The following is an 11,801-nucleotide window of genomic DNA, read 5'->3' as shown; positions in this document are numbered from 1 at the left end:
TTCATTCTCGCATCCTAACGCCCCCCTGCAAGGCAGCGTGCCTTCGCTGGCATCGTTACCGCGTAAGACCAGGTGACGAATCATTCTACACATCCCCTTTCGGGGCAGTTGTCATCGCTCCCGCATCCTCCTCGGCAGCAGGATTTTTGCCCATTTTTGTAATGTGTGATGAAAGAGATAGATTGAGAGATAAGAGATAATGTGAAGTGTTTTTGTTGTTGTGGTGCTTGCGTAGTGTTTCTAGATGAATGCGTTCGACAGTGTGGGCTCATCACACCCACGCCTGTTCCTATCGGCTGTCCGCGGCTGCTTATTCAATTTATTCGCAGCTAACCTCTTTCTCACGGGCTGTTCCTCTATCCGCAACCTAAGGACGCGCTGTGTAGTGGTGATAGGCACCCACCCGTCCGATCTGGATGACAACGCCCAAGACCCGCTTAGGGTAGCGGCATTGTAACAGATAAAAAATGCATAATTTAGGAAATACGTAATCGCCGAATACAATCCGTGTAACTTGGCATCATATAACGACGTACGCTATATTAATTAAATCTTTTAAGCTGAATCAGTACAATAAGTAAGTTTAAGTAAGTTTAATTTTTTTTTTTTTCTTTTTTTTTTTTTTTTTTATCGTAAGTACAATCAGTACAAATAAGTTACTAATTTTCCAGTAGTTTTGATGATAGTGTTGATGACCGCCAGAAGAATACCAATCAAAACTTTGACAACAATATTGAAAAAAAACAGGATAACACTGTATAAGCACCGACAGGTATTACGAACGCGAAGCGCGAGCGTCAGCGGTCGTGCCTTGCATCGCGTCGCGATGCAAGGCGGCAAGCCAACGCGCCGTAAGGCCGCGCGTGGTGCGCTAGTTAGAATACACATTCATCAATCAATGCTTCATATAACAGTTATTGAAAGCTTTACATGCGTATGAATATCTACTGTAAATTTGTAACTGTTAACTAAACAAACAAAGTATTTGTATCTATTATGAAAGCTAGACTCCTGTAGATTATAAAAGACATCTACATTTTTCTGTGCAGGTATTTGCAATTTTAGTAAAAGTGATCTTTTGAACATACTCATTCTCACATTGGCAATGAAATCATGACTGTTCAGTGAGTAGTAATAATTCAATTCAGTGGAAAAATTATTATTTGAGGTGTCTGATAAGCCATTTGCTGTAGGAAAATACTTATCATTAGGTAAGAAATAGATGATACACAAAGTATATATTTGCTTATTATTCAATGAAAGATTCTCTTTTGTTCCATGGTTAAACTGAAGTGTTAATATTTGTTTATTTCACGCATTAATTCATGAATGTCCCTATATCTATAAAAGATTTTTTAGTATATTTTTATATGTAACAAAAAACATGATGCATAGGAAATGCATATCTGGCTTACTTTTATAAAGCTCAAGTAGTATTGTGCTTCAATAAAAAGCTGAGGGGCTTGTCTATACAGACTGTCACGTTTTAGCACTTAATATAGTAGAGCAGCAGTATAACCTTGCTGCTCTTTCTTACTATTAGCATATGTTGCATCGCTTACTTTGAATGTTCAAATAGTTTCACATTGCAAAGATGTCAATTTTTTAGAGCAAGAAGACTAATACATATAGTTCTAAATATGCTGTTACTAAGTTATAAATGTCAATTAAGTTTATACATGTAATTTTACTTATCAAATTTTTTGCATTAGGTCCTGCGTTATAATATAAGAACTAAAAGATGCTGTCTAACCAACCGTTTCTCACGATAGTTTCGTTTTATTTTGGTGCATCATATTTTTTATTTTATTTTGTGAAACTAAAAAATATAAAGCATCTATTCAATTTGATTGATTTCATTTTTCTCGCTTTAGAAGTTTTTTTTTTCATTTGTATGCATATTGCACAAATTTAAGTTATGGCATTAGATACTTATGATTTGGTTTATATTTAAATATTTCATTGATTTCTTTCGTTTGTTTGCTAAATTAATTTTGTTAAAAAAATCTTGTACATGTATATGATACTCCTATTTTTATTTTAAAAATTTCAGTTTTTGATAATGATTTCATGATTTAATAAAATCTTAATAAAGCATTTCGGCTTTTCTAATTATTGTTCCGTATTGAACATTTGTACGTAACGCAATATTTTTTTTATCTTTCATATCTCGTAATTACGATCAAGTTTGCCATTCAATAGCTGTGTCTGAAATCCTTAATCAAATAATTCTGTTATACTACCTTCTGGAAAAATAATACGTTGACCCTGAGAGTTTACTGCGTTTTTCGTTTAAAAAGAATTGAATTACGCGAGTGAGAAGTAGTGCCACGTTAATTGTGACATGTGTAGCAAGTAATCGATCAATTTTTTAAATGAAGTTTTAATCAGTACTTATCTATTTTTCGATAGTTTTGTGGTGTGACTTAAATTTCTTGTCAATATGTCAGGCATAACGTTAGTAGTTTTGCTGCTTGCTTTAACTGTGCATGGGGAGTCAGCATTAACATCTGTTGTGCGAACCAATAAAGGGCCTGTTAGAGGAGAAATTTTAACAACAGTGCAAAATGAACTCGAGTTTGCAGCATTCAAAGGTATTCCATATGCCAAGCCACCAGTAGGCGATTTGAGATTCAAGGTAAGACTAATTTTTGATTCGTATATTATGCAGCACCGCGGCATTTAAAGATACTAATAAATATTTATGAAAGCTTGTATCTCAAGATTTTTATGTTGTTGTAATTCTTTTTTTCCATGTATCGATCAGGCAAACTAGAGTGTTTTTTAACATCTGAGTTATACTTTAAATATAATTTGAAGTCTCACATTATGTGAAAAAGGTATAAGTTCCAGCTACAATTTGTAGGCGCTTTCCGCTATTTTATAAGAAATACAAAAACTATATCTTCATAAAACGAGGTAACGAAACTGATTGATGCAAAGAAATATCAAGACAATAAATTATCACTACTGTATTTTTTTCTAATGGATTATTATTATCAATTTTGTTTGTAACGCCGGGAATTAACTTTTTGACGAATTCATACGTAAAATGCGGGTCAAGGTAAAATAAAGTCATCGTCAGCGGAGTATAGTTATCTTGTGACAGATTGCAAACTTAATCGTTTAGATCAAAAAAAGTTTTTATATTGTTTAATTAATACGATTACTGTTCTATCTAAAATTTTTAGATTCAAACCTTTCTCGCTATCATAAAATGTCAAGCACAGAGTGTTATTAAAATTATTGTAATTACTTTGAATTCATGTATGTGAATCTAAATAGTCATATATTATTATATTTATTTTTACTAATTATTCGTAGCCTCCAGTAGAAAAAGAAGCATGGGAAGATGTATTGAGTGTTACTACAGAAGGAAGTATGTGCATTCAATATAATAGTACAGATTCGACTGTAGTTGGTTCAGAAGATTGTCTATACATTAATGTATTCACACCACACGTAAGAAAGTCTCTAATTCAAGATTGTTTATAATTCTTTTGAAGTTCTTTATATAACAATAATACCAACGTTTTGCAGACACAATTCGATGAATCTCTTTCTAAGCCTGTTATGGTTTGGATACACGGGGGAGCGTATAGAACCGGTAATTCAAATGCCTCGTATTATGGACCTGATTTTCTTCTCGAAGAAGATGTGGTTGTAGTGTCCTTCAACTATCGACTAGGGCCGCTTGGTGAGATATTCCTTGTGTATACATTATGAGAATTTTTTTTTTATAAATGAAAGTATTATTATATTTACTGGACTATTGTGTATACTAGGATTTCTAAATTTGAATCACGAAAATGCGTCTGGTAATTACGCGTTAAAAGATCAAAATTTGGCTCTGAAATGGGTCAAAGCAAACATTGCTAACTTTGGCGGTAATCTAGATAAGATAACAATTTTTGGCCAAAGTGCTGGATCTGTCGCTGTTGATTTGCATGTTCTCTCGGACATGTCTGCTGGTAAGAATAAATATACCGAGTGTGATAAAATTTACTTTTAACTAACGCACTTCTAATCATAATTAATTACTTGCATAGGATTATTTAGTCAATCTATCTCCATGAGTGGAGCGCCTTTATGTTTGTACTGGGGTTTCCAAACTTCTTTGGAGGCAGAAAAAGCAGCTTTCTTACTCGGATCGAAATTAGGCACCAATACGCTAAGCAAAGATACTTTACTCAAAACTCTCGTCGAAGCTTCAGCTGTAGACATTATAAATAAAACTAATGATATTCCATTGGTAATTATTTTTCTTTAGCGATGCATAATTTACCCTGATGAACAATCAAAATTATTATTAAATTATCATTTATTGTATTCATTCACAGATTCCATTCAGACCCACGATTGAAAGCACTGCAATTGCTAAAAAGCAGCAAAAGTTCTTAACAGAATGTTCGCTGAAGAAATATTCCAGTGGTAATTACAACAAGGGGCCACATATGATGGGTTTTACGTCATCTGAAACCGTCGCTTTTGCTGGAAGTAAGATAACATTTCATGAACATCTTCAACTCATAATCAAAACATGCAAAATTATGTAAAACTTTTGTTTAATAGGTGCTAGTAATTTGTTGGATATGGCTACTGCAGCATTAACCTCTATTAAAACAGCCACTCTTAATATCAACCTTCCTTTCATAAGCGAGGTCGCTGCTATGTCTACCGATGCTATTGCAAATTTGACGGAATCAGCATTGTATCAACTGATTGACGTGAGGGAATATTTCTTTGTTTATTTAAACCATACAAATAAATTCTTCATATTGCGTGTTCGGTATTAATTATAAACTTTTGTATATTTAAGGAAACATCGGATTTGCTATTTGTTACTGGAATCGATTCAAAACAACAGCTGCTCCGACTTCATAACAAATACCCAATTTATTATTATAGATTTTCATTCAATTCAAATTATTCTGCCCATAGGACTGACGGTGTTGATCTCGATGGTAAAAATACATGAATAAATAGAAACGATCAATGTACTAAAAAAATATCACATTCAGGCGCAATAAAATTTGATTACTGAAATAACTTGAATTTTAGGTGTTGGTCACGAAGATGAATTACCCTATGTATTCTATAGGCCACAAGTAGAGCTTCCTTTGGATCAACCAGAGATCGAACTTACGAGAAGGAGGATGGTACGACTATGGACTAACTTTGCTAAATATGGGTTGGTGTTATTTTATTATTTGTCCATATTAAAACTAATAGAAGAAATTGATTTATATTTTTTGTTCGTTTTGTAACTTATATTTTACTTTTTCAGAAATCCAACTCCCGATGGCAGACGCGACCGCGAATTGGGCGTAACATGGCCAGATTCTGGACTTCTAGGAAGACATTTAGAAATAAACAAAGATCTCGCAGTCGGATTACGCCCTACAGATGTTTCAGTGAAGGCTTACGAAGTAGCGGGACTTGGAGCATCTCCTATATTAAATGACTGTTCCAAAAATATCATTTCTGGCGCGATCGATGGAATAACGAATATATTTGGTTAGCGATAATACGTTTCACTTGTAAATAAAAATATATTCTAGAACACTCTTTTTCTTTTCAAATCGACTCGTTATATAGCAGTTTTTTTATATTATAGCCTTCTCAAGTCCTCTCAAAGAGGCTTATATGGTTCTTTCCTCTGCCCGATACCACACAATGGTATATACCGGCCAGAGAGGTTCTCTATAGTCGCGATGCATGTGCATCACATCCGAATGTAGTGCACATGCATCTCTACTGGACCTACAGTTTAGTTATACAGTGCGAAACTGTATACGGTGGGATCCGAACCACTGGAGCTTTGACGTTATAAGACACTTATGTATATAACGTACAAACGTATGTAAACATATAGAGGTGTCCCGATGTCAGGGATCGGTACAAGCATACTGATGTTTTCAAATATAAAAAAGTCTAACTGAATATTTTGCGATGTTAAATTTTTTACATATTATATTTGACAATGACCAAGAATTGACATTTAATTTCATCACTATGGTCAATTGGTCATTTAAATAAAGATACTGACGTTATAATTAAACGTTGTTTATTTTCTGTTCCTTCACTCGCAATAGAAAGAACTTGAACAGTAAAAGCATTAGCTATATTCTATTCAGAATTCTTCAGTTTTGACTTCGCTAAAATGTATTTTAGAAAAAACATTTTTCAGTAATATATTCTGTTTCTTAAATTTCTAAAACGATTTTTTTTTCAATTTAAAGAATCATCGTCGCAACATTGAATTCAATCATGTCAAAGATTAAGAACATTCTAGATAAATTGTATCATTAATTGATATAAAACGCGTACATTTATTTTTGCAAAACCATGTAGTAAATTACTTATATTTCCTGGAACATGGAAGTGAGTTGCATATTCAAAGTAAAGACATCGACAAATACGTGACTTATTCTACTACATCTTGGAATATTAAACTTTTTTAACACTCCAAAATATAATGACAACTTAACGTATCGTATGCATTCATTTTTTAAATAAAACACTTTTTTATGTACACATTTACTTTGAGTACGTGACTTTCAAAATTACCGGCAGTTCAACATTCTTCTTCATTGATGCAAGAACTTGCGGCACATACGTATAACTGTGGTATAGAAAATATAATTCATGTCAACATACAGAAAAGTTTGTAATTATAATTTTTCCAAGATATAGATTATTTAATGGTAAGAAGACGAAATCTATACAACTAAAAAATGTTAACTTAAGAGATTTTTCAAATGCTTGTAAATAAATGGGCTTTAAATTACATGTCATTTGATGAGATACAAACATAAAAAAATTACAATTGAAATATACTCTTTGTTATTCTTTTCTATTATTTCAATTTCATTTTATAAGTTTTGTTATACAAAATATAAATGTCAAAACGGACTTGATATATTTATTTTATTGGACGCCGGACAAACTCTACGCAAAAATAACCCACATCCTACACAAAATAATTCTACACAGGAAATAACTGCACGGAAAAATTCTACGCAGATATTTACTGCACGGAAATTCCCTACACACAATTTTCAGTAATTTTACTACACCGCAACAATATTATAACAATAGGTTATACGATTGTGTAGTTTAGCTAGTCAAATTATCGAAAATGTGTGTAGGGATTTTCCGTGCAGTAAATATTTGTATAGAATTATTTTGTGTAGAGTTTGTCCGGCGTCTTTTATTGTCCTAATATACCTCTATGATAAAAGGGAAGATCATAACCGCTGCACACTTGTTTCAATATAAAGAAGCTATATTATTTGTTTTTTTTTTAGAACTTTTTAAGAGACTCCTTTATTTCATTTTTGGAAGATACATCCAAGTAATTCAGATAAAATGAAATAATCGCTTCATTTGTGCTAACAGTTCTTAAAGAATAACTGATGCATATAGTTATTAGACATAGTCATTTATTCATAACTTCTTGAATTCAAAATTTTATCAGTTAATTCATAAGTTATTCATCACACATGTAGTCTAGACGTGTAGCTTATACGTTATGCCTTGTAATCGTTTTAACCAATTTTAATAATACTTATTAGTTATAACGACCATGACTTCCACAAAAATGGCGATGGTAATATTCACGATCCTTTTTGGAGTATTTCTAAGGATCGAGTGTAAATTGACAGATATAGTACATACAGAAACAGGGCCTGTGCAAGGTGAAATTTTGCAAACGGTTCTCAACTCTGTCGAATATTCTTCCTTTAAAGGAATACCATATGCAGAACCACCTGTTGGGCATTTGCGATTTAAGGTAAATTTAATGAATTTCGTAAATAAATGTTTGTTGTAATATACTTAGGAAATTTTATTTAAAAAACGCTGCAGAATTTATTATTTCAATTTACATACAACTAGGATTTCCTAAGAATAAAAAATAGTACATTACGATACGTGTGACTTAAATGATTCTTTTTTACACGGCGCAGTTAGCACCCGAGCATAGCGAGGGCGCTAAGCGCCGTGTAAAACTGAACCATTTAAGTCAAGAGTATCGTATACAAATTTATAGCACATACTGCTAAAATCAGCAAGTCTCGCCTATTCGTGACTTAACAGCGGATTTTAGCCACACTGTACTATAAAGTCTATTACGGCACAGCGAGTATTAGCACCCGAGCGTAGCGAGGGAGCTAAACGCCGTGCCGTATCGGACTATTTATGCCACGAGTGTCGTACGTTATTTTATAGCACTGACTAGCATAAATCCGCTGTCACGCCAATCCGTGGCCTAAACAGTCCATTTTTACACCGTACACTTAGCGCCCGAGCGTAGCGAGGACGATCAGCACGCTGCAATAATGGACTGTTTATGCCACGGATAGGTGTAACATAGATGCGGATTTATGCCACCCAGTGGTATAAAATATACTTATACAATATTTGTTAGGAATATTCCTATTCGATTTATTTGTAAGTTTAATATGCGGTTATTATATGAATGATCTTCATATTTTAATTCTGCATACTTTTTTAATGCAAACATACAATTATAAGTCATTTGTTTAAAATTTTAAATTATGCAGCCACCTATTAAGAAAACACCCTGGTCAGACGTTTTACGAACTACTCTAGAAGGAGCTAATTGCGTTCAAAGGGATTTTGTGTATCATAATTATACTGGATCCGAAGATTGTTTATATTTGAATGTGTATACACCACAGGTATTTCTATAAATTTCAAATTTTAAAAATTTATTATTTTATAGATCATAAGGTAGGTATGTAAATGAAATATGCCTATCATGCACTTAAAAATAGTACACTATTGCGTAGATAACAAAGATAAAAATAATGATAGATATTGAATTGAATTACTATTTTTAATGCTATGCAAATTGCTTATTTTTCTTTTTTGATCGTTCATATGAGTTTATTATGATTCAAAAAAATTATTTACTACGAATCAATCTGTTATAGACCCAGTTTAATAGTGCAGTTCCTGTTTCTAAACCTGTGATGGTTTGGATATATGGAGGTACATTCAAATCAGGCTATGGAAATAGTTCATTGTATGGTCCAGATTTTCTAATAGAAGAAGACGTTGTTTTGGTTACTTTCAATTATCGTCTTGGACCTCTAGGTATGTTTACTGTAAAACAAGTATTTCGCTAATAATTTTATAAATAGACTATAGTTAAGCAATTTTGTATTACTGTCCATAGGATTTTTATCTTTAAATCATGAAAGTGCAACTGGAAATGCCGGATTAAAAGATCAGAATTTAGTTTTACGATGGGTAAATGAAAACATTGCTAAATTTGGAGGTAATCCTAAAAAAATTACCCTATTCGGACAAAGTGCTGGGGGAGTCGCAGTAGATTTACATGCTTTATCAGATATGTCCAAAGGTATATTTAACATAAAATGAATAATTACATATTTTTCATAACAAAAATTAACCTACAACGTTTTCATTTACATTTAGGTTTGTTTCATCAGTCAATTTCTATGAGTGCATCACCACTTTGTCCCTGGTCATTTAGCACACCCGATGCTTCTGAGAAACAAGCTTTTGCATTAGGTTCATTGCTGAACGTTAAAACTAATAGCAAAGAAGAGCTGCTTGAAGCTCTCTACAAGACACCAGCTGTATTGCTTATGCAAAAGACTGAAGAGTTAGGATCGGTAATATGATCATAGAAAATATTTATACAAATTTTTAGGATAAAAATCAGAAATTATAGATTTATATTTTCATACTTAAAAACATCAGATGAATTCACCATTCGCGCCGACTATTGAGAGATCTGACATAGCTATGGATCAAACGAAGTTCCTTACTAAATGTTCTTATGATAAATACATGGATGGTGATTTCTCAGATATTCCTCACATTACAGGATTCACCAAACATGAAACATTACTCTTTACCAAAAGTAATCACTATTATATTTATTTTAATCTAATAAATAAGGGCTTATATTTTATAGAAAGAATTAATTTAAATAAGTATTTTGAAAATCCATAGGTCTAGAAACTATCATGGACTTGTTGAATACAACAGCAAGCTACGTCAAATCCATACCATCTCTATCCCCAATCTCGATACCATTTATTGATACAATAATTTCCATAGTAGAAAAAGGCACCACTTTTATTTCCGAATCAGTAATAATGCAAATTGTAGAAGTAAGTAATTAAATTATTATTATTATTATATATAATAAAAGTGAATAGAATTATACCTAATTTTTTTTTGTGTAGGAAACATCAGATTTGCTATTCGTACAAGGTATCGATTCCAAGCAAAAATTGCTACATAGAAAAAGTAAAAGTCCTATTTATTACTATCATTTAAAGTATGAAACAGAACGATGCATCCACAAACAACTGTACAATATAAGTCTTAATGGTGAGATAGGGCGTTAATTTTTAAATTTGAATTATATACATGCCATTGGAAGTTATCGCTCTTTTGGAAGAACTGATTCGATTTAATTATGAGTTCGAATTTTGTTTATTTGCAGGAGTGGCGCATGGAGATGATTTTGGATATCTTTTCCACATTAAAGTAGCTAATCTTTCGCTCGATGCAAATGACCTTGCGTTTATAACTAGAAAAAGAATGGTACGATTGTGGGCCAATTTTGCAAAATATGGGTATGTCACAATTTTAAACAAAAACTATAGTATATAGCATCATAAGTATTTATACAATTGCGTACTAAAACGTATTTTAATATGTGCCAAAAGTAATCCTACACCTAATGGCACGGACGATGATCTATTGGAAGGCATGACATGGCCTGCATCGGGGTCGACTGGTGCTCATTTAGAAATTGGTAAACATCTAACTGTGGGTCAACGACCAACGAAACTAAGGGTGGAGCTATATCAACTGGCCAATGGTCTTACTCTACCTCTACAAACAGGATGCACAGCTAATACATTAACTGCTATAGCTAATTTGTAAGTTTCATCCTGAAGAACGTAATAGTTTTTTGTATTATAATTTATTTTGCCATATATTTTATTTCTCAGTTTCCAAAGGCCGTTCTCTTCATTGGATAATAAATTTGGCTAAATACAATGCTCCAGATCGCACGGAAAAGTTTCTGAAAAAATAAAGATCTATTTATGATTTGGGAACAAAAGAATATATGAATCTAAAAGAATAAAAGGATTACTAATAGTGTTATCATGTGAATGCCCCCACGAATCAACCAAATTGCACAATGATACAATCTGATCGCTTTAAATCCTTTCATCAAATTTTTTTTCCTGATAATTACTCTCTAAATTTCCAAGAGTGATTTTTTCACTCTAAAAAGAAGTGATCAGTAAGATCACTCAAGTTTGAGTCATAACATGATCCAAATCACTCTTATAGAGTGATTTTATATCACTCTATAAGAGTGATTAAAAATGACTCAAAGTAATCGAGTGATAAAATTTTCCTACTCTGAATCACTCGATGCTGGTATAAATTGACTTATCTAATAATCAGATGTTTAGTGACATTATGCAAGAGATTGAACCTTGCTTGTTATTTTTATATTTCTTGTATACGAACGTGGAATGTGTACAGTACGTGCTCTATGTATGCTATACGATTGTCGCTCCCTACGAAGACTAGCACAGTTAAAATTTTCAAACCAAAACTAACACAACTCACGATTTGCTGAGAAGAGTAGCACACTTCAGAAATGTCGCCAAGGGTGGCACAACTCACGTATTTCCCGCGAAGACTAGCACAATTCACGATTTATATTAATTAAAATGTGCGTATTTTACGTTTTTATTGGGTTATTGGGTTGG

At 32.7% G+C, this 11,801-nt stretch overlaps 2 protein-coding genes across 3 annotated transcripts; both read left to right on the top strand.

The window, feature by feature from the left end:
* The first annotated feature begins 1,397 nt into the window (after positions 1 to 1,397).
* On the top strand, positions 1,398 to 5,582 carry LOC100118301 (carboxylesterase clade B, member 4). 2 transcript variants are annotated; one of them, XM_001602256.6, is made up of 11 exons: positions 1,398 to 1,681; positions 2,413 to 2,638; positions 3,325 to 3,462; positions 3,541 to 3,697; positions 3,786 to 3,971; positions 4,050 to 4,252; positions 4,341 to 4,497; positions 4,573 to 4,727; positions 4,820 to 4,964; positions 5,062 to 5,191; positions 5,288 to 5,582. In XM_001602256.6, exons 2-11 carry the CDS (start codon positions 2,444 to 2,446, stop codon positions 5,520 to 5,522), a joined length of 1,701 nt encoding a protein of 566 aa, XP_001602306.1. In that variant the 5' UTR covers positions 1,398 to 1,681; positions 2,413 to 2,443; the 3' UTR covers positions 5,523 to 5,582. The 2 variants fall into 2 exon arrangements, with proteins under 2 accessions (XP_001602306.1, XP_032451966.1); XM_032596075.1 differs by lacking the exon at positions 1,398 to 1,681 and having other exon boundaries at positions 2,162 to 2,638.
* Positions 5,583 to 6,574: 992 nt separating this feature from the next.
* CCE-B2 (carboxylesterase clade B, member 2) lies at positions 6,575 to 11,232 on the top strand. The gene is given in 12 exon segments (NM_001161676.1): positions 6,575 to 6,707; positions 7,578 to 7,795; positions 8,568 to 8,705; positions 8,961 to 9,123; positions 9,206 to 9,391; positions 9,469 to 9,668; positions 9,757 to 9,919; positions 10,012 to 10,172; positions 10,248 to 10,395; positions 10,511 to 10,643; positions 10,737 to 10,952; positions 11,025 to 11,232. Coding segments are annotated over 11 exon segments (1,758 nt in total). The 5' UTR covers positions 6,575 to 6,707; positions 7,578 to 7,588; the 3' UTR covers positions 11,068 to 11,232.
* The last annotated feature ends 569 nt before the right edge of the window (positions 11,233 to 11,801 follow it).

The sequence above is a fragment of the Nasonia vitripennis genome, chromosome 1 (genome assembly GCF_009193385.2).
Source record: "Nasonia vitripennis strain AsymCx chromosome 1, Nvit_psr_1.1, whole genome shotgun sequence".
NCBI lineage: Eukaryota > Metazoa > Arthropoda > Insecta > Hymenoptera > Pteromalidae > Nasonia > Nasonia vitripennis.
This window is presented reverse-complemented; position numbering and strand designations above follow the sequence as displayed.